Genomic DNA, 23512 nt, shown 5'->3' with positions numbered 1-23512 from the left:
AATCTGCTAAAGCCGATTATATCAGACGGACAAAATTTAAGAAACTTATTGAACCAGAAGCTTTTCAAAACATCTCAGAAAAGGATGTCCACACAGATACATTAGATTTAATAGCTAAAGTTACAGATTTTGCAAAAAACGCTAATCTTGACACCGATAATATTCTTGAAGAACAAGTAAACGACTCCGCGATAAATAAAGTTAGAGATTGGCTAAAAGTAGGCAAAGCTCCAGAAAAGGACTACATTATTAAACAATCTAAAGCACTACAAACCTATAGAAATAATTTCAACTTGTTGTTTTTAGAAAGTCAATATGATTTACTCTGTTATTCCGAACCTTGTGAAGACGGCTCTTTTGACGTTAGGATATGTGCACCACTTTCACTATTTATAAAGATATTCGAAGTCGCACATACGCATGAACTTAGTGGTCATAGAGCAGAAAGCACAACTTACAATAGAGTTAAGCGATATTTCTATTGGCCCGGTATGTTTAAATGGATTGAAATGTTAATGCTAGATTGCTTAAGTTGCCAAACTAATAAGTCAGCACGCAAAGACTTGAACGAAGCACTCTTAGAACCATGGGGACAATTAGAAGCTATACCCCTACATACACTTCATATTGATCATAAAGGTCCACTACGACCACTTAGCAAAGGAAATAGATTTTGTCTTGTAATAGTAGACGCTTTCTCTAGATTTATACAAGTATACCCTAGCAAGAATGCTGAAGCTCTCGAAACAGTAAATCAACTAGAGAAATTTATAACTACATTTGGTATACCGCAACAAATAGTACATGATAACGGCAAGGCTTTTATTAGTAATGATTTCGTTCACTACACAAATGAAATGGGAATTACACTATGCCCCCGAACTGCATATTCACCGTGGACTAACGGCAAAGTAGAAGTACAAAATAAACATTTGACCAATTACCTAAGACATTTTATTAGTAAAAGTGGATCTAATTGGTCCGAGTACACTAGTAAATTTGCATTTTCACACAATACTGCAGTAAACTACAGTACGGGATATACCCCTTATGAAATACTATTCGGAACGAAACCGCAAATACCCTTATCACTAAAGTTAGGACTACTACGAGATAATCAAAAGAAATGCACATCAGAGTATTGTAGTAATCTACCACCACACTCACATAGTGAAGAAACTTGTAATAACAAAAAGATAGAGAAATTGTTACAAAACAGATTATCTAACGAAATGTTAAAACGAGAGAATACATTTAAAACTATATACTCGAATACCTACACTAAATGTAGACAAACTACGAATAAAGCGCACAAGTATAGAAATAGATTTAAACTCGGAAAGCCTATACCGGAAGGTAGAAAAGTACTACTAGAAAATCACTCTAAAGGACTACTAAAGTCTAAAAAGCTACAAGAGCTACGCTCAGGCCCTTACACTGTGCAACGAATGCTAACTAATACAACATATGAAATACAACATGATAAAACAAATGAGAAGAAAACCGTGCATAGAAATCATATAGTACCTTATTATCCGAAAGAAGAAAAAATACAAGAGTTAGTTGAGAACTATATAGTCCCAGACGATACGAATGATTATTATACTCAATATAATAAGCATAATATATCCAAATCAAATGCCTATAGAGGCGCACAACATATTGCTATTTCACAGTGGCCTTTAGTAGAAACACAACCTACTATAAATCCTAATACTACACTACAGCCACCCTACAATGTTGAGGCTACCCCAACAAAGGACTCAGGCTTAGAATCGCTACAAACACGAGTAGATAACACTACACACATTCAAGGCACAAGCTCTTCTAATTTTCTACCCCCACGCATTTCAACCCCCTACCCTATGCAAAATATATATTCACCTAATAGCCCACAGCAAGAAAATTTTTCTACACCACCTGATAATACTAGTAAATTTAAAGCTACACGCAAATTATTCCCCCAAGCATCACATAATAGCCCCACATCATCACCTCATAATTCTACACCTACAGCATCACCTAATATATCTAATTTACCTGACGCAAATGAAGTATTAAGCAGACCTCAACGTAATAGAAAAGCACCTACATTCTTTGGTGAACCTATTCCTTCTGACTTTCTACAAAAACTCAAAAAGAAATAGAGACACAAAATCTCTTTTCAAATAATAACTTTTATATTAAAAGCGTTTTTACGCACAAAACCAAATAAAAATTAGATAACAGCATCAATGCGAAAAAGAAAAGCTCTATATATAACACACAAGCAGTTAGTAGTTATTCGATTACCAGAAATTTTTGTACAAGGCCGTTCATTACTGAATGTTTTAGACCCCCAGGCTTGAAGAGAAGGAATTCTTGATAATTCCAGGCCTTTAACATCTTATATGCATCCTGCAATACTGGGCCTACTTCTGGATCCCACCACGCCTGTTGTAACGCCCATAGGTGGTTTTCTAACTTTTCGTGAGCCTCATATTCCCATTCTACCTTGTGGCCCACGTTAAACTCCTTGAAGAACTAAACACAAAACTGTACCCTATACCAAACTTTATTTTAAAACTTTTTTACTCCTTCCCCTTTTCCTCATATGCAAGCTTCATATTCTAACATTTGGTCTCAAAACACAATTTTTCTCCAACAGCCAGGCTGAAGGCCTCTAGATTACACAAATTTGAATCTAGAAGTCAAAAAACAGTACTCACATTCCTCCCTAAGAAGAACTCAATCACATCCACTGTCCTGCTAGAGACAGTGCGAGTTTCTCGCTTGTCCCACGGATTGAGCATAGTACTGGCCCGACAGATTCCCAATACCTCTTCATGCCCCAAAATGATGTTAAGGTGCTTGTATGAAGTTGATAAGTAAAACAGAAAATCAGAAGCTTCCAAACCCCCGATATTTTCATTAATATAGTTTTTATAAAGGTACTGACGCACCTTTAGCCTGAAATCAGAAACAGGAACTAGAACTATGCCCTGTTGTTCAAGAAGATATTCAGCCTCACATAACAAGTTTTGAAGCTCCTCACCCGGCTCCAAGAAATTCATATCCCAGAAAGACATAATGAAGATTTTAAAGTTTAAGATTAAATCGAGAACAGAAAGATTAAAATATTGAAAAGAAATAAGAAATGAACAGAAAAGGAAATAAAGAAGATACAAATTAAAGAAGGAACAAAAATTGAAGTTAACAGGCAAAGAAAGAAATAAAGTTTTGGAAATTAATAGTCAAGAGAGATCAACTGTATAATAGAAGCGTTTAAGGCAAAAAGCAAATAGCCCACTCAACGCAAATCCTACATAAAGTACGCAATTAATCACCATTGCAAGCTGTTACACACACATAACTTCTATACATGTTCAATACTCATACACTTTCACAATTTACGCATACCTTTTATTACAAACTAACGCTGAAAACACGTGTTACACAAACAAAGTTAGGTAGAAACAATTCCCCCATGAGCAAACACCTTACCTAAATTGAATACCTTAAGTACAGAAATTTGTCCCTTGCAAACTATTTAAACACACTAAATTGCAATTTGTCAGGAAATGCACATTTAAGCAACCCACATAGTCAACAAATAGAGCTAACCTTACTAGCTTAAGGACCAAAGGAATGTTTAAAATAAACATTAGATCACTTAAGAACAAATAACTAACCGCAAATTTAAATTCCGCACGTAAGAATTATGTCGCCTAAGTGCAAACCTTACACATTTGTCAGGAAGAGCTATAACTTGATGAATTTATTCGCTCAACAACTCAGACCACATAGTTGCACAAATGCATGCTTGCTTTAATATTTCACAAAAGTTTACAACACACAAATTAGAAATAAGGTAGTATAAATCCCAAAAAAGTTTAAGTTATTGAATTTATTTCTGTTCGCTCTTTTTATTAGCAATTACGATTCTGTTCAAACTTTAACGTTTCGAAAGTAAAATCTATGATTATTAGATATACCCTGAGATACCAACTGACTTTTGAAAAGAAAGAGAGTTAGCAAAAGTTTTAAAGGAAAAATGAAACCTTTCTATATCGTTACCTTACAATCTTTAAAGTGTTCCCCTTTAGAGGTTTTACGCGATAGACAAGTTAAAGTTCGTTATAGAACATACAAAGTATTAGTAGTTAATGTGTTCAGAGTAGAATTTTCATTTTCGTCCAAAAAGTTGTCACAATTTCATAACAAGGACATGAAATTGGTGAAATTATAATTTATAATTTTTGCATAGAAAAACCAAGATAAAATGAGTAAAACTACAAACAACTTGTTTTTCGCTGTCTCATACACCTACTAGTCACCCTTACGATGTTCAGTTAAGCGGTCGGTAGATCTGAAGCCTTAGTCTTAGAATAACAACAATTTTTAATTTTTCCCCATGTATTAAGATTTGATATAGAAAAAAAAGTTAGCCCTAGAAAGTCTCAATCGTTTTTCACGCCTATCTTTGGTTCAAATAACGTGTCTATAAAACAGCTATTGCACTGCCAAGTTTGCTCATTTTTGAAAATCGTGTCAGAAAGTACTGATCAAATCAATTTTTCTCCCATGTATTAAGATTGGGTATAGAATAAAAAAGGTAGCCCTAGAAAGTCTCAAATGTTTTTCCCGCTTATTTTTGGTTCAAATAACGTGTCTGCACAACAGCTATTGCACTGCCAAGTTTGCTCATTTTTTAAGCTCTTTTCATAAAGTAATGACCAAATCAATTTTTCTCCCATGTATTAAGATTGGCTATAGACAAAAAAAGGTAGCCCCAAGAAATTAGCAAACTTTTTGTTAATTATTTCTATATCACAAGACGTTCTAATGCACAAACTACCTTCAGCCCAAAAATCATCAACCTTGCAATCTTAGTTATGAATAAATTCAACTTTCACGATTCGCCCGTGTATTAAGATTGGTTATAGACTAAACACCTAACTTCATGAAATAAATGACAATATAAGATATATTCAAATTAATTTTATGCCATTTTTTAACCTAGCTGCTATCGACAGACAACACGTAATACACTGTTTGTTTTCATTCTACAGGAATGGTCAAAAAACACACATAATTTGTGCCCAAAAATCTGCTAATAAACGCAATTCTGTGCTGAAAATAGAGAAATTAGCGCAACATTTCAATCTTATCACAGTTTAACAACATGCTATATGGCGCTAGTCACAGCTAGTGATTGGCCAATCAGAAATGAGCACACCTATTCTGGTAACTTAACCCTGAAAACCACTATTTAAGAGCCTTACCCAAATTCAAAATCACTTTTCTCAGTTACCTTCTGAAATCAATTACTTCTTTCGCTCTTAAATTCAGCTCTAACTCTCTCCCTCTCTCTCTCTCTCTCTCTCTCTCTCTCTCTCCTTCTCTCTGTCCCAAATTATATCTTTCACATTTTGCCCTTTCAACTGATAAACTTAGAAAACTTAGCAAAGTTTTCAAGCATCTCAATTTGTGACCTGCAAATACTTGTCACAAAACATCTCCACAACACATATATCAGGTATCTCAGTTCAATATTGATTCTCAATTCAATTCTCAGTCACTAACTATAGCAGGAGTTCATAACTCTTTAGAGACTGACAATTCAGAAAGTTTCTAAATCCCGACAAACACTACCTACACTAAACACTTTCATCACCAGTTAAACACACCACAAAACACCAACACCGTAAAGACAATCAATCCTAATATATGACCGAAGTCTCATTCGACCAAAACGGTTTTCTTATTTCTCTTTCTATCAACCCTGATACACTTGTGAAAATTTCGATTAAAGCAAATCAAAAGCTGAAATTTAATAGTGAGTTTAACACCTTAACCAGTTGTCAAATTTCTAACGAAGTAAGAACTGTAGTATTCTTTGCTACTAACTCTCACAAAGACCCTATTGCTGTCTTCTGGGGAAAGTACAATCCTCAACAACTTAACAGTCTATTACTCCAAATTCATTCTTCAAGCCTAGTTGACTTAGACATTTTAAATGTCCCTTGTTTGGTTTTAGAACCACCAACTGATCAATGAATATTCCGCTAAACGATTATTGGGTTATAGCTTCAAGAACAACTTTCTCAACTTCCTACAGTCCTTATAACATCCCGCATAAAAATCTGAAATATAATAACAAGTCAGCAAAAATTGATCGATCATACATTTCATATAAAGAAAACATTGTTATTTTCTTCGTTAAAGACCAGTTTGTAAACTTAGAAATAATTGTTTGTTGGACCCCTAACAAACCAGAACATATTGAACGCTTTCATTTCCAATTGAACAACAGAGACGAAATAGACCTTGATATCATCGAAGCTCCCTTTACTGTAGACCCTTAATTTATGTTACCACCTTCCCTTGAAGCACAAGTTCTTACTGCCCTTGCATTCGACCCGCTGTCTTATATTAGAATATTCCTCTTACAGAAAATATTGAAATTCGGAAATAAAACTGTAACACTTGACAAGTGTTTTGTTTCTAATCAACAGAGAACAGTTGCATTCTTCGTAACATCAGAAAATAACGCAAAGTTTGTCATATTTTGGGTACCCTATAATCCCGCTCACGTTCACGAGCTAAAATATCAGATTGCTTTCACGGATAATATTAACTTGAATCTGTTAGACTCACCTTATACTGTCTTCGTTTATTAAATGGAAGACGGCGAAATCAAGAAATCACCAGCAATAGACGAAGTAATAAACGTAAGTTACAAAATGCTTATTTTTATATTACTTTGCTTAACTCTGTTCCTACCTGTAACAACTGATATTGAATCTGAAATTGCTCAGCATATTGCAGAATTAAAATTCCTAGTTGAATATAACGATTCTCACCCACACTTCATAGAATGTGTCGTAAATAGAAATAATTGTCTACCTGAAGAAATTCCGTACCTTGAATTACTAGAGCCTCCTGAAAAGCTATTAATTTTGTCAAAACGCAACGTCCATATGCCACTATCACTGATTGAAGACCAGTTCTTTAAAGAAAAGTTAACTGATAAGAAAGCGTTTCTTTCAAAAGTAGAATATTTTTTAACCTACATCGTAAACCAAATTCGTTCTGCTCAGTTTCTTAAGATTATTGCTATAATACCTCTCGCACTTCTCTGTGTTATAACTGCTTGCTCTGCAAAATATTTGATCTTTGTTATATTTCTTGCATTATTACTCTTAACGTCTTTCACTAACGCCAGACCAATTGAAAAGATGAGTATCTATGAAAACACAGCTCCTAACCTTCATGTTAACCACTTTGATTGCTCAAAAATGATCTCAAACCAGATGTATTCTCTCAACAAAGTAGCACCTTGCGAAATTCGCCCTGATAAAATTAGCACTAATCAAGCACGAGTCACTCTCTACCAAAGAAATTATAAAGTTAAACTAGAAGCAACTATGTGTAAAGCAACCCAACAGCAATTACGTTGGTTTTGCGATTCTTTTGACTCTAGCGGCATAGATGCCAGACATAATATTATTACTACTTCAGTTAAGCTTGATGCTCAGAAATGCAAACTTGCAAAGGAAAGAAAAAAGATAAAGCTTTCCCCTTCTTCTAAATCAGTAGAATTCGATTTTGACAAATCTTTATTCTCAAACTTTAACTCAGGCGATGTTGGAACTGGAAACAATGAATGTAACTCCCGAGGTTGGATTACACACTACACTTATGAAACATATATGCAAAATGTTAGCCTGAATGTAAACCTTAGAGATGGCACAGTTAATAACTGGCAAAATATACCTCTACCTTGTCCTTTATCAGCCGGAGGCTGCGATTCTACATCTACTGATCCATTTGCATACACTTGGGATGAACCCAATAATTGTCTTTTCACTATAATTCGCACTTTTGACGCTCAAATGATTAAAGCTAGTGACAAATACTATATAGTAAAGGATCCTAAATTTACTTCAGCTCAGTCAGATTTCGACTTACAAAGCTTTATGTTCCAAGTTTATAATAAACCACAGTCTTTATGTAGCCATCCACGAATAGTATATCCTACGCCATATGATTCTCTATACATTAGTCTTCGTGACGGATTTGATATGAACACTGGAGAACCCATTCACAAATTTAAACCCGATACTGGTGCTATAATTATGAAAAATAAATTCTATTCCAGTGACAACAAAACAGTTGATACAACATATTCTCAAGTTTATGAAAATATTGATTTCGAAGCACATCTTGGAACAAAAATTGACTATTTGCACTTTAATAATCTTCGGCAACTTCAAACTTCTACTCTAGAGCTATTAAGAAATGACTGTGAATTAGAGCGCTCAACTATTCTTAACACTTTAATGATTTCTCATGAAAATCCGCGTTTAGCTGGATATACCTTAACAAGAAACAGATCTATGTTTCTCAAAACAAATGGCAATGTTGCCTGGCTATATAATTGTCCTGAATTTCATTCACCCTTACAGATTCTTAATAAGTGCTATAATCGAATACCAATTCTTTATGAAGATGAAATTCATTTCGTTGATCCGATTTCTAGACAAACTTTCATTGAAGCCGAAGAACAATTGTGCTCTGATAAACATTCAAACTTATTTCAACTAGATGTTGACGATGATAATTCATGGGTTGAGCTAACCCCACAAATCACAAAAGTAAGAGGACCTGCACTCTTCAAACCACACATAGTTATTCAACAAATTGCGAATGTTATTACTGCAAGTATTTATGCTTCTATCTACACATATAAAGAAATGATGTCCTTCTGGAATTCAATAACTTTCAACTCCAATATGAAAGGAGTTCTCAAACACTTTACTAAGTCATTAATAGATAGCAGAGAATCATTTTCAAATATTTCAGGCACGAATTATTATAACTCTAGAACTATTTATCTAGATTCATTCATTTCACCGGACTTCTTTAATAATCAATTTGTTGAAACCTTTGGTAAAATACAATATATAATTGAGCGATGCGGAATATTCTTTGCCGCTTTCTTATTCATTAAGCTACTCATCGACATAGTTTTATGCTTAATTCGAGCAATGCAAATTAATAAAATTACAGATGCATCTATTCATTTTGGTAAAGCACTCTTTGCTGCCACATTTGATTTAGTGTCAGTTCCAATTCTGACTTCTATCTATCAAGCAACTAAATCAGAAAATGATCACACTGATGAAAATAGAGAACCAACAATGCAAGTTCCAAAATTTGATAATGCTATTACTAGAGAACGAGTTATTCAAATTCCACCTTATACAGAGAATACAGGCTTACAAGCTATAAGATTTGAGAATAAAAGTGGTTACCCAAACCTACATGATGAGAATAATAAAGACGAAAATAGAAACGATCACAACGTTCCTACGTCTCCAGTATAGGATTAATTCCTCTATTACTTTAATATCATCAAACTATATGATGATAATACAGACTGACTTCAAAATTACTACTGATTTACTTTGAAAGAGAATACAAAAAAAAATAAGAAAAAGATAATACTAGCAAAATAACTTCAAAAAATATACTCTTAGAATAGAATAAGAGTAGAGAATACTTGATTTTTCAGGAACTTTCTTCAATCCCTAACGAACTGATACCAGTCTTTCAGAAGGAACCTTCAAGTGGTTGGCCCGAATACAATACACAATCAACTTCTTAACCCCAATCTGGAGTTAAACAACTTGACAGACTAGTACAACCCTCAACTCACGTTACTCCATCTACAACTTTTCTCTCAGCTATCAAGATTTCAGCAATACAAACTCAAGCAACTAGTTCAAATTCATCAACAACAGTTACATCATCCAAGAAGAGAACTAAAACTGCAGATACAATTGCAAAGAAACAACCATGTAAACAATTCATTAGAGAGACATTCAACCCAGCGACACCGCTAGAAGTAAATATACCCAAGATAAACAGTACGGTACCCAACGTCTTAGCAAACACTACAACTACTCAATCGTCACGACCAAACTTTCTTAATCTTCATCATTACACAACTACCCCCCTGCAAGACCGCCTACAAAAACAACATCAAGCTGAGATACAAGCTAAAACCCCCGGTTTTAGTGGACACCCGAACTACGATACAAATTTAATCTACCAGTTGCAACCCAACATCAATAGATTCAATCTCATTGGTTATTTGTCGAACAAAAATTCGTATCTACTAACTAATCACAACCTTCAGGGACAAACAATACAAGTCCCGTTTGATAATATTACAGCAAACCTCACTCCTCAGCTTGATACCTTCACTTATCAGGTACAGCAAAACTTTCTAACAGAAAGACAACGCTCTCAACAGCTCGAACAACGGATTACTGAGCTCCAACTGGAGATCGCAAATCTGAAGCATCAACTCCACATCCTCCGCTCATCACGTTGAGCACTCACGGATTGGAATAGATAAATTTGTGGTTGTTGATGTTCAGTACTTCCTTCATTACTTCTTCTTCTTTCTCCCGCGGTGAGGAAAATTATTCGTTAGTTCAAACGCCTAATTATTAGCCATTTTGATTACCTTACTCTCCTTTATTACATTACTTACATCAAGTAAAGTAATCCGCATTTCTTCAATCTTCATCGAAACAATCTTCAATGATTACACTTAGCGCAATTTATGGTAAACAAGGAGTCCATTCTTATCTTTAGATTGCAGATTCTCGCTTCTCTAATAAAATCTATTCTTTATCCTTACCGATAGCTTATTATCATCATTCAATTGTTCCATCGAATTCCATAATTTGTTTAATGTCTTACAACCTTTCAGTAGACGTTAAATATTTCAAAACATATTGTGATCTCGCTGAATTTATTCAATCGCAAGTTATTAAAACTTCGAAAACATTCTTAGTTGGAAATAAATTCTATACCCCATTGTCAGTTCATTGGACATTTGAGTTACAAGAGATTATCTTATTCTTGCAAGGTAACAATTCCAATGAAATTGTAGTTTATTTTCATCAAATTCCTGAATACGATTTATTTGAAATTCTAAAACTTATTCATACAGAAGAAATTCTTAACATCAATAATCTAAACTTTCGACCTCTCACTTATTTCAATTAAAATTTTAATCTTCAATACTTTGGTGATCACGGATATAGAAATGTTACAATCTTTCGTTAACAGGTATGCATTCATCGCCATCCGCCATTTATAGTTTAAGTACTATTTGGATCTTCCTGTCAATTCCTTTCAAAGATTAATTGGTCTTCCATTCTCCCCATTGACACAAAAATTAAACTACTACATTATGAACACATATTTTGAAGGAGGTGCTGATATCGAATGGTTTAAAGATTATTGTCAATTCTCTGATCATGTTGAATCCGCATGGGTTAACTTTTCTAAACAGATTATTTTTAACGATAAAGTTTTCAGGATCTCCGAATTATATTATTCTGAATTTCAATGCGAAGTTATTTTATTTCTTGAAGACTTTGAGCAAAAAGAAATTGTTATTTATTTTGAAATGATGACAAAAAGCAAGATTAATTATTTCTTAAAGCAAATTCATAATGATCAACCAAGTCTAAATATTAATTCCTTAACCTATAGCTACAAAGCTTACTTCAATTGATTTATTCTTCAACAATACTCAAATAAAGATGAATTACGAAACGGAATTCTTTATTTGGGGAGTCATTGCGGCAACACTAGCCTTTATGGTGTTGTGCGCAGTCATTTTAATTTCCCTATTCATTTACCTCGCTTGTCATTATAGACCATTAACTTAACCATATATTATTCTATTATTCAACTTCAGATGTACTAGCAGCACAATTTTATAGAAAAACTTCAAAAGGTCTATTATAACGACCAGCCAAAAAAATTGGATCTATTATTTTGTACAGCCCTGTATCTTAGGACATCGTCAACCCTTCTTCAAGAGAGAACTCAAAAACAAGAAGCTACGATGAACTTTAGAACTTTAACCAAGTAATCTACCTCACAAACTTTAAATGCTTAATTATTATAAAATTAAGCTAAATAATTTATTCGATTATGTAAAATTTGATGTTTTGATTTAATACCTATGGACCGGGATGGGATGTACTGAAGTGTGCTACACTCAGTAACACTATTTGATAATCTTAGTGCTATTTTGAGAACTTACGTTATAGTGCGTGAAGCACAAACTTGATTTGGACAAAGTCCATTTTAACCTGTGAACAAATTACTAAGTAGTTTTGAATAAGCTACTATTTTAAGACCACTAACTTAAACTGAGAATACAATGACGTGATATTATCACGCCACGCAGATAACACCAAGTTAACCTTGGTAACTCTGTCGACACTGTTATCTCTATCCAATAGGATACTAGAGAACCACGTGTCCGCAAGTATAAAAGGAGCTTGCACGCTCAACTACCAACACTCTTTGGTCCCTGATAACTTCTGATTTAAAATCATACTCCCGTATTGCTCCCTTGCTCAATCTCAGCTTACTTGAGATATTTTTCTAACTTAGCATATTTTGTGACTTGTTCTTAACTAAGAACTCTCTAAGTCATAAAATATTAACTTAGCACAAATTTGGAAATCAGGTAAGCTCAACTTAACTACTCTAAGTTATAATTTAACATCTCTTAAATTCTATCTAAGTTACAAGTTAACTTAGAATATTTCAACCTGTGCTAACTTGTACTATCTCACTCTTAATAACTTAACTATTCTATCCCTTCATGCTCGGTTCATATTTGATGCTGTTTAACATAACTTATTAATTCATATTTGCATTTAACTTTCTTTAATACTTAACTATATACCAAGAGTAGAACTAGGGGTTGAACTCTCAAGTTATACATGTGGTCCCGCGATTAACCCCGTCGTTTAAGTATCTAATGTACGGACCAGCAGTATACAAGATTTGGATTTAAGTTTAACAACTCTTGGCCAGGACATGGATTTGGACTCGCCAAGTCTTAGCCAAGACTTTGATTTAGATTGCCAAGTGTAAAAGTGAAATGATCACAGCTCTGAAAATTTAATGAAATTAGACATGTAATAAGACATGCCCCAGGTTGCCCGAACTTGGAAAACTTAGTAAGGCCGTAGTACGGCACCGTATAAGTCTTTGATCAAAACCGTACTAAGATCTTGTTAAGTGTTCTACGGGCCCTAGTAAGGCCGTACTAAGATTTCTAATGTACCGTGCTACGGCCGTACCAAGATTAATACGGTGCCGTACTACGGCCGTACCAATATTAATAAGGTTTTTAAGGTCAAATAATAGCTTTAGCTATTTCCAACTGTTTCGAGATACGTTTTTTGACCATCAGGCCTACCTGCAGAACAAATTAAAGTTCGAAAACATTACCTTAGAAAAATTACAAAACTTGATAAGGCCTTATACGGCACCGTACTAAGTTTTATAATTTTCCAGAGATTTAAAAAGTTATACCCAGTGCCATAAAGTGATGAAAAAGTGACTTGTATGAGATAGGCGATAGATTTAAAGTCGATTTAAGGAATTTAGAATTTACAAATTAATAATTACATCAATTGGCTACGGTGCCGTAGAAAACTTATTACGGCCTTATACGGTGCCGTACAAAGTTTTGTAAGTTTTCTACGACACCGTATAAGTCTTAGTAAGTTTTCAAAGTTTCGTCTAAGGTGGGCAACCTGGGGCCTAGTACTGAGTTTGACCAGGCATTATTGCCCTAATGCCTGGTCAAACTCAGGCCCCAGGTTGCCCACCTTAGACTTCATAACCCCTTTTGGGGAAAACTTCATAACCCCTTTTGCAGGTCAAACGCTTCTTCAAATTGACTTACCTTTTCTAATACATTGAAAGTATTGCTTCCATTTGCAATCACTTCATTAACTCTTCGGTTTACGTCCAAAACATTTACCCTGACGTCATCAATGGAATTGGAAAGCATATTGACCTGATTCTCCAATCCTTCCACCTAGAAAAACATCCTCTCAAATTATTTTTCTGCTCTCTAAACATAAAATGTTTTCTTCTCTTGAAAGACTAAATGTGATCAGTCGTGGATGTCCAGTGAAAGGTACGATTTTGCGCATTTGCAATTTAGCCACAAATATGGGTAATAAAAAGTAACCCGGAGACAAACTCGCGAGGTTTTTATATTAATTATAGCATAGGTACAAATCTACATGGTGAGTCACATATTAAGGACATTGGTGAGGAATATACCTTGCACATTCAAAATGATTAACTAAATGTTTCATTAGTGAATGAAATCTATCGCTCATACTAAAATTTTGTAACGCTCTTGTAATGCTAGGCTTTGGTACAAAATTCGAGATTGGCTATTGGTAGGCTACCCCAGTGATTGTATCTTGTAAGATCTGACAAATTTCTTACAAATTTGTTTTACTCGAACTGGTAAGAAGATGCATCCCCTTACAGGGTCTTATCAGACAACTTGTCAGATCTTACACGATTAAAATTTTAAGTAAGCATTTTATCAGACAATAAAAATTTCATCTGATAAGATCTTACACCCCAGAAATTACTTTTTGTTAGCAAAACTTTCATCGAGTAAGATCTGTTAAAATTCTTTATAAGAATTTTTGACGTGTAATTTTTTAGATTTTCTAAGAAAAAGATTTTTCCTTTGCGATCTTAAAGAGAAGGCATATTCTTACAAAATCTTACAAGATCCGATTCGATAGAAATTCTTCGTAAGCACCTTATCAGATCTTACACGAGACAAAATCTTAGTACGCATCTTATCAGTTCTTACACGATAAAAATTTCAGATTCACAGTGGTATATGTTAACCTTTTGATCATACGTAAATCAACCTAGGATAAAAGAATAGCATTTCACACTATTTTGAGTTAAAGTCATAAATCAGTTTTGCTGACTGGTGCTATTTAAAGCTAAAATGAAATTGTTTCAATTTTATTTCAATATTGACATCACAATTGAAGATTTTTGGGTCTTTCAGTTTTATTGAAGGCCTTCATGGTCAAATGGATAATACGCAGATAAATTCAACAGGATATGGCTTAGATTTGAGTAAAGATTACTGCATGAAAAAAAAATGTTCAGCGTAGCTCCCTGCTGCAAGGTTTGCTTTACATGCCATTCGGACTTCCGGGTGCGTACTTGAAACAACTAGTTTGCGCGTCAAGGACTAATGGAAAAGCTAGGTGAGCTTTATGGTGATTATCGCCAAGCTAACTTAAGTATGAAGAGAGTTTATACTACTGCAGTGACCATCAGCAATCAACTAAAAAATAGGAATTTATGACGCTAATAATTGGCGCAAGAAAACTTTTTCAGACTACACAGGATATTTTTTTGGCCTGAGCAAACATAATGACCTCAATATAATCATAATTTTGAGTAGCTGAGCTTAATTTGAATTAAATTTTTTCAAAAAGCAATGTTTCTGAACGGAATCTGGGTTTAAAATTTTTCATACGCTGTTTCAGCGGTGAAATGCTCTGAGAGTCAAGTTGTTGCTCAGGTAGCCATGTTGTTATAATATTCATCACGAAACTTAACAAGTGATTCCCACTTTGGTGTTGCTAATGAGCAAGAACAATGATTACTCAAACGAAAACAATGCTTGAGGGAATATCCATTTCTTTCTACATGGTCTACTCCACACCAAGCACAATGCTTCTGGGTTTAGAATAAAGCTCATTTTCGTCAAATGCACCTCGAATAGTACAAAAATAAAACTAATGTTGTTTTGAGTTCAGTTGTTCAGTAACACTTAATTTGAAAGCTGATAATTCTAATAGGACAGGTTTTAATTACTGTAACAGCTAGTTCCTAATGGGCCATGTATGAAACAGAACGCAAAAATTTTGAAAATTGGGTCATTTTTAATACTGGCGAATTTTCACAACAGTCACTCTTTTGAACAGAATGTACACTGAACCATAATTAAAAACATTAATTCCAAATATAAATTATTAAACTTAAAAGCCTTACTTTCACAATTCTAAAGACTTAAAGAAGTTAATTCCAGGCAAAATACATTTTTTATCTTAATTTCCTAGGAATTGTAACTATACAAATTGATTTTTTTTGAGCGTGCGTGTTTCCTTAAGTTAGACCCAAAGCAATGTAATAATAAAAGCAAACTCCTTTTTACTATTTTTTTTTTCAATTTTGTCTTATTAACGTTGCTAATTTTTTTTTCTCAATAACCATGACGAGCCATTTTTTCATGCCATCAATTTTCACAAAAACACTCCGTGTAACCAAATTTATTTGGGATATTAAAACTGTGTCCCTTTTATTTCTCTGTTTGAAAGCGGTATTTCAGTAATTATGCATTTTTGTTAATTTTTTAAACATTATTATTTCAAAAATCTAAAGAATCAATTTATTGTGCCTGTATTTTTCATGGAAACAATTTCGTAGAAACCAAATTATCAAAAGAGATTGGAACATGGCACGTCTTCATTTTTTTCTCTGATTGCCAGTTGAACAAAATGCAGAAAAAAGCAAATATTTGGAAGTGTAACAAATTGAAGAAAATTATTTTGATTTAAAAACAATTTCTCGCGATAAACCCAAACGTGCTAACAGTTTATAACGTTCCAGCAAGAGCATACAGATAACCATTGCTTTACATGAAAAAGAACTGCTCTCGCAACGAAAAACTGTAGTCACTCTCGTCGTCTTTCAGAATTTCGAAAGGACTTTAGAAAAAAGAGATTGACAAAATTGGCGCTATTTGTTTGAATGCATTGTATCTTCGCCGATAGAGATCAATGTTTTTTTTTAAATTTATTAAACTTTTTGACCTTTGTATCGCCCCGCAAAGATCATTACAATCTTCCCTACCTGACAAGACAAGGAGAATGCTGCTGACCTCGTTGCCAAAATATAACAATACAGGTTCCAGATTCAAGATAAGTTCATACAAACAGGCTCACAGAAATTGCACGAATTGTGTTTCCAGAAGTAAAAAAGAGAAAAACTGAAAAAAATGTCTATCAGCGAAAGAGTATTTATGGAAAAATTGTAGCCATAGAATTTCATACAAAAAAGTTTTAGCGCAATTCCAAAGATCGCAAATCCAAGATGATTGCGGAATTTATTTTTCTACAGTCAAACGAAATCTGAACCTCCGGAGACATTTATGGGAAAGCTGTAATTCTACCAAAATTTGTATATTTTTCAATGGAATTACGAATCCATGAGAGGAAAGCTTAGCGATGAAAATTTTGCCAGCCAGGCGTGATCGGAGTTTTTCTTGCATTATTAACATAAAAGTTTGACGCCTTTGGCGAAACCTTTCATTTCAAGGCTCATTTCAATCAGCATCAATTTTTTTCCATGCTACTGTCAAAACATTAATTGTCAGGCAGGGTACTCTATTGTTTACTTCGGAAAAGAAGTAGAGTGCAACAAGTAATGTTGGCTCTGTAGTTAGAAGATAAAAGTTTATATCATATCATGATCATTTTTTTTAATTATCGCAGCTTATCTGAATCGGCAAGAATTGGTAAGGTTGATTATGCTTTTAAAAAAATTTTTAGCTTAAATTTTATGTCCATAATGTAACCAAATATTAAGACAGCTTTCTAATCGCAGTATAACTCGATGGAGAAATTTTTCCAAAAAAAAACAGAAAATTGATACTAATGTTCTAATTGAGAACAAGAAAAAGAACCTCCAGATTGAGATTTTGTTAAGATTTCAATCAAAGCTAAAGTTCTGTCATTTGATACAAACATAAAAATAAACAAAAGTGCAATGCTCAGCATTTATATGTGGATGCTACTGTTTAAAAACCAAGAGTAGGTTTTCAATTTTTTGTTAAAATGTCTCTGCATGCTGTTCTACACATGACAAAGCGAAGTTATTACGTCAATAAGAGAAACAGTATGATCACGGTCACCACTCTCACAAGAAAAGTAAAGGGGGCAACCAATTGAGTAGTTCAAAAAGGTAAACGTTTTGCAGTTTTTTGTAGTATATCAAGAAATATTTGTCTGCACTAAATTTCGTTTTTTTTTAGAGACAGAGGTTTTTCAGGTGCGGCAATTAACTTCATTTTTGCTGGTTTGTCGTCTGCTGATATACCAACGAATACTACAAAGAATAATATTTATGCTTTAACCGCTTATGTATGCTAATGTTGGAATTGATCCATGATCAGCTATTCAATTTAATGAGTTCAACGATGCGTTCAACAGTTAATAGTCAAAACTTTAACCTTTTATTCCTACTGCGGAACTGTTTGCAATTGAAACTGTAAAATATGATTTTGTCGGTAGATGTTGGTTTCTTGCTTTCTGGAAAAAATGTAAAAGATGTATCATGTGGAATTTCAAAAATTATTAAATTTAATCGATATATATCAAATGTTCTTTACTGAGAGGTTATTAATTTTTTAACACCCTTAGTGATAGTACAATCTTGCCTTCCTTAGTTGTAATACGTATGACTTGCTGTCTTCTTGTCATTTTGTCTTCGCTGTAATTAGGAAACAATGTCCAATGCTCCTCACTAAAAAGGTTTTTAAAGCTAGCTAACAATTTTGCTATGTGGTAATATGTTTCTTTAAGTTGACTTCTCACAAAACTACATGTCATCTTGTTTTCGTTTTTGATATTCGTCAACAAAGTGCGATTGGTTCTGATAATTTTAACAATATTAGTGTTCAAAATCAAGGAAATTTTGGATTTTAGTCTGCTATTTATTTTTCTTGTATGTAGAATTGGAATTGTTTAGAATCGAAGGTTTTGTTGCCGAAGAAATGTCGTTCGTTTTCCAATTCACTCTCTTCATCGAGAGGGCATTGGAAAGGGGTTGGAACATCGAGAGGACATGCCCTCTCTTCATCGAGAGCTCCTTTAACACTGCAGTAAGAAATCAAAGGCCAACTTGTTGCGATACCGTGTGCTATATAACACTCATCAGTAAAACTTGCGTGCATTACGTTATCTGTTACTGTATTTCTTAATGTTTTCAAACAGTAAACGAAGAAATTTGAGCTTGCATTATTATCGCAGTCAATAAATATCTTTCTGCACCCACATTTCCCGATGTCTATTTTCATAATGTAACTTTTTGTCATTTTGTAATTTAGTCTGACTAATGAAAGGTTTTTTTCTAGAACATAAAAGTTATTTTGTTGGACGGATTTAGCTTCCAACTAACGGTTTTTTTACTTTGCGAAATCGAGTTTTTAAAGAAAAAAAACTTTCGAACTTTTCAGATTTTTTGTCTTCTCTCTCAATGGAACTGTCTTCAGTTTGAAAAATAAAATTGAAGTTGAGAATTAAGCCAAGAGTATTGATGAGCGTGGTTGGAACAAAATTTGCAAACGTATATAGCCCAGCCCTCTTGTTTTTGTCAGTACTTAAAGAATTTATAGTAATTCAACGAATGATACAATGATACAAAAGTTTGAAGAGCGACCTGAAGTCCACTTGTAAATAAAGATTCAACAAATTTCTATAGTTAATCGTTAAAAATTTGTACAGATTTGGTTTCAATCGTAGTTTTTAGGGCATTCTTAATTGTAAAGTTCCTAAGAAACCACACTATATTTGTCCCAGACTCATTCGTACCATTCTGTTTCAGGCAACCGATATTTTACGATGAGTTTGAACGATTATCACGAGTCCTTATCAGAATTTAACAGAAGGATGCCCGTACTTAACGCCAAGTCAATATCAGTACTGGGCAAGTCTAATTTCAAGTCTAGGTGTCAGTACTGATTCAGTGCTATGACCATAACACATTTAAGACTTGCCAGTCTTGGCCAAGACTTGGCAAGTCTTAATCCAAGTCTTGGCCAAGACTTGGCAATTTTTAATCCAAGTCTTGGCCAAGACTTGCCAAATCTTAATCCAAGTTTTAATAGCCGAAAAAACGTCAAAAATGGCCGAATAAAACGATCCATAACAGCTCTTTCGTATTTTTTAACTTGTTTTTGAATTGAATAGCAAAAAAGTTGCTTAATTGACCAAACAACAAAGACTCTGATTCTTTAAGCAAGCTGCATTTAGAAGTTAGAGTTGTGGAGAGTTCGGCTAAAATTCGAACAAAAAAGTGATCCGCTCTATTGCTCCAAAACCTTGTTCAGCTTTAAGGTTCAGAGCAACAAACGAAGTATCAGTTTCTATTGATTCATTAGAATCAAGTAAACACCTCGGTCCTTGCCTAGTCACACTCGAGCAAAAAAAGATGTTAAAAAAATCTTCATGGAACCGCCTTCCTTAATGAACCCTTCTCCTAATACGATAAATTACCAATAACTCTTTAAAAAGGCCTGAGTAACAACTTTTCTCTGAAAGGAAAATCAGAAATCGCACTAAATAAGTGTAATCTTAGAGGGTTCCGATTTATAGAACGTTCTCGAGAGTGCTAAGGAGTTTTTACAAGGTATCGAAAGGTCTCCTGCTGTTTAATCTTTGCAAGAACTTAATGGCAACTGTGGCATAAAACGGTTGATCTTCTGTTCATTAATCTGACGCTACAATTAATTGAGTCAGACGAGAACAAAAAAAAACATCACCGTTGGTCAAGTTTGTTGATTTCTAACATTGAGATGAATAATAAACAGTTAGTTTATTCTTTTGCACCTTAGTTATTGCAATTTACAACAATCTACCCTTTAGATTTGAATGTGGAACAGCGCCAAAAAATGTCGTTAAGAAATGAGTCGGCATTGAGTAGCAAACTGTTTTTGAAAGAACTTTTAAACTGAACTAATTGACATGAAAGATCTCACTAGGAATACTAACTTTCATTTTCACTTGAGCAAAATTTACAAAAGTTCCGTATCAAAAAATAACCAGAAGATCATTCATAGAAATATGTAAAATTGAGTATTTCAATTTAAATGTTGATTGTTCTTAAAGCATGTAAATTCTAACCTTTCAGTTATAGTATTAATTTTTATGTTTGGGAGAAAAAAAAATGGAACTGTGCTGCACAAAATTTCAGCTGGTTTTTTTGTCAGAATGCTAACATCTCTGCCTCGTACATTTTTTTAAAGCTATTTCACCGCTAATGGTTTATTAGTTTACAAAATCAAACATTTTCACTGGATTGAGTAAGTATTGAACTTCACATTGCCTCTATATCATATATTATCTAATTATTCCTACCCACTTTATTAGGGGAACTAATTGTTCAATTTGGTCTTTTTGTTCGATAGATTTTTGCAGATCGATTTAATCATATTCCATGGTTGTGAGTTGTATCATTGGAAAACTAATCAAGCGTAGGAAATCAACCGAAAAAACATATTTTCAAGTTTCGCTTTTCCGGAGACTGATGGAGGTCTGAAGTTTTGTGAACACTAGCCTTACTTCTGTTAATTTGATCACAAAATTGGAATTTTGCTCAGTTTTTGACCAATTTGTTCTGAGAACATAATAAAACTATGAAAGATAATTTGATTGTATTAACGCTTAAACATAAAAGATTTGGTGAATAACCTGGGCATATTTGATGAATTTTTTTTTCAATAAATAGCATCAAATATGCCCAATTGACCCACTTTGACCAATTTGACCAGTATTGCAGAAAAAACTGCTGAAATTATCTGATTTTATTCAGATATGGTCAAACTGTGCCTCCGCTTTCTAAGAAAGTGTTCTGAAAAAAAAACATTGCGGCCTTCCACTAATTTAAACCATTATTTACAAAAAAATGCGTAATTTAAAATTTGTGTTTTAGGATTTTTAATTCTGAAAACTATAGCGCAATATAATTAGAAAAATTGCAACTTCTAACATCTGTACAGCAATTGCAAGGCCAGTTTTGGTCTCATCACTTATTTTTTCGATGAAAAATGTTTTCAGATCGTATTTTGGGTCTTTCCACTTTAACCTATTCTTCACAATTTTTCCCATATCATATAGAGGCAAGTCTCTTTGCGCAATTGGATGTTCTATCTTTTTTTAAAAAAATGGTCCAATCAAATACTATTGTGTTTTTTTAGCAAAGCTTATGGTTTTCATGGCTCTGACCAAACATTTTTGCAAAATTTTTATTAAATGCTGGAGTTTTGGTGTTCTTTATGCAACCTTATGACTAATTTTAATTTGAAGAAATTGTCTTATTTAATATCGAATGTGCTTTAAATAAACTATCTCATGATTTCACTTAATAAAAACTAGTTTTTTTTGGTAATATAACTCGACAAATATACAATATTTATCCTAGATGCTTGATATAATTACTTTTAGATAAAATTATCCATTTTGTTTTTTTTGGAACAGTTTTTTGTTGAAATGGAGAAGCAGCAGGGACAAGAATAATTTTGATCTTGTGTAACTTTATAGTTCAATAACTATTCAGATTGTAATGGCATACGGCATAATTTTTTTGAAAAAATTGTGCCTGGTTGTAGTTTTTGTTAGTTACATGCCAATATCTAACGTCGGTTTTGATATGTCAAATGACGGCAATGTAGAAAATTTACGCGCAAAAAAAGCCAATGAACATACACAATAATTTCAGTGGAAAGCATATGTTTTTTTTTGGCTTCAAAATGGTTTTCAAAAACAGAATTGTGATACTTTGTGTTCTTTCTATATTCGTTGCTAATTTGCAGTACTTTGACCTAAACTACCAATGCAATGTCCAACTGCTTACGGTTGTTATGTCTTACGGTCTAAAAAATATATATTCATAAAAAGTAATAGTTTTTCTTAGGTTTGCAAATTTAAATCTTAATTCTGTCACCTTTTAGCGTATTCTTAGCATGGAGATAGATATCAAACTTTTTGCGAATGAATTATGAGGTAATCTACATTGCTGTTTAGGATTATTTGTTTTTTTTTTGCTTTGATGGTTAACTTATAATCTTTTATTCTTTTAATATTTTTGGAATTTTGATAATCTCATTTGATGTTTTCTCCAAAACGCACGCTGATAGCAAGCTAAAATCAAACCGCAAATCACAATAATGACGCTTAAAAGAAGATGTAATTGATTACTTTCAATGTTATAGCGAAAAAATTGTGATATAATGGGCTTCGTCACCATTTTCTGGCAAAACCAAAATGCCTTTTTGATTTTTGATTGTGTTTGATCTTTTTGTAGTCTCATCGCAATCCGGATAAGGAAAATTTTGCAATAGTTTTGCATAGAATTTGTAAATGAAGTCATTGCATGATTTCAATTGATAGCTGAGGGTTTTCATGACTTTGAGTTTAGTTAATTTCAAAAGTTTGAACTTATTTTATATGCTTGCTCTTTTTGTTTTCTTGTTGTTTTTTTGTCTAGATGCTAATTCTCATTAAAAAGAGATCCGTTATCGTTTCTGGTGAACTGCAAATCATTTTGCTCAGATTAGAATTTATATGACATCCGACTTTTGACCTTTTGGTTTTTTCTTCAAGTTTTTTTTTATAAAGATGGACAATGTTATTGTTGTGAGTAATGCAAGTTGTTTTATTTGATTTTTTGTTTCTGTTTTCTCTTTATAGCGGGTATCGTTGGCCTCAAATGTCTGTTCCTCATTTTGTATAGTGGTTTGAGCTTATATTGATTTTATTAGTTGATACACCAATTATTTTCGAGCAGTAAGTGATTTTTT

At 33.4% G+C, this 23512-nt stretch overlaps 1 protein-coding gene across 4 annotated transcripts in view; it reads right to left on the bottom strand.

The window, feature by feature from the left end:
* The window catches only part of LOC142350242 (uncharacterized), a 53318-nt gene that overhangs the window by 18672 nt on the left and 11134 nt on the right, over nt 1-23512 (bottom strand). For 3 of the 4 annotated variants that reach the window (XM_075402012.1, XM_075402014.1, XM_075402015.1), the window contains one exon: nt 13784-13918. The exons of the other annotated variant lie outside the window; for it this stretch is intronic. In XM_075402012.1, coding sequence (XP_075258127.1) covers nt 13784-13918 — 135 coding nt within the window. The remainder of the gene's footprint in view (nt 1-13783; nt 13919-23512) is intronic. 4 annotated transcript variants of the gene reach the window in all.

The sequence above is a fragment of the Convolutriloba macropyga genome, chromosome 12 (assembly GCF_964194025.1).
Source record: "Convolutriloba macropyga chromosome 12, txConMacr16.3, whole genome shotgun sequence".
Lineage (NCBI taxonomy): Eukaryota > Metazoa > Xenacoelomorpha > Acoela > Convolutidae > Convolutriloba > Convolutriloba macropyga.
The sequence above is the reverse complement of the archived record's forward strand: the minus strand, read 5'-3'. Positions and strand labels throughout refer to the sequence as shown.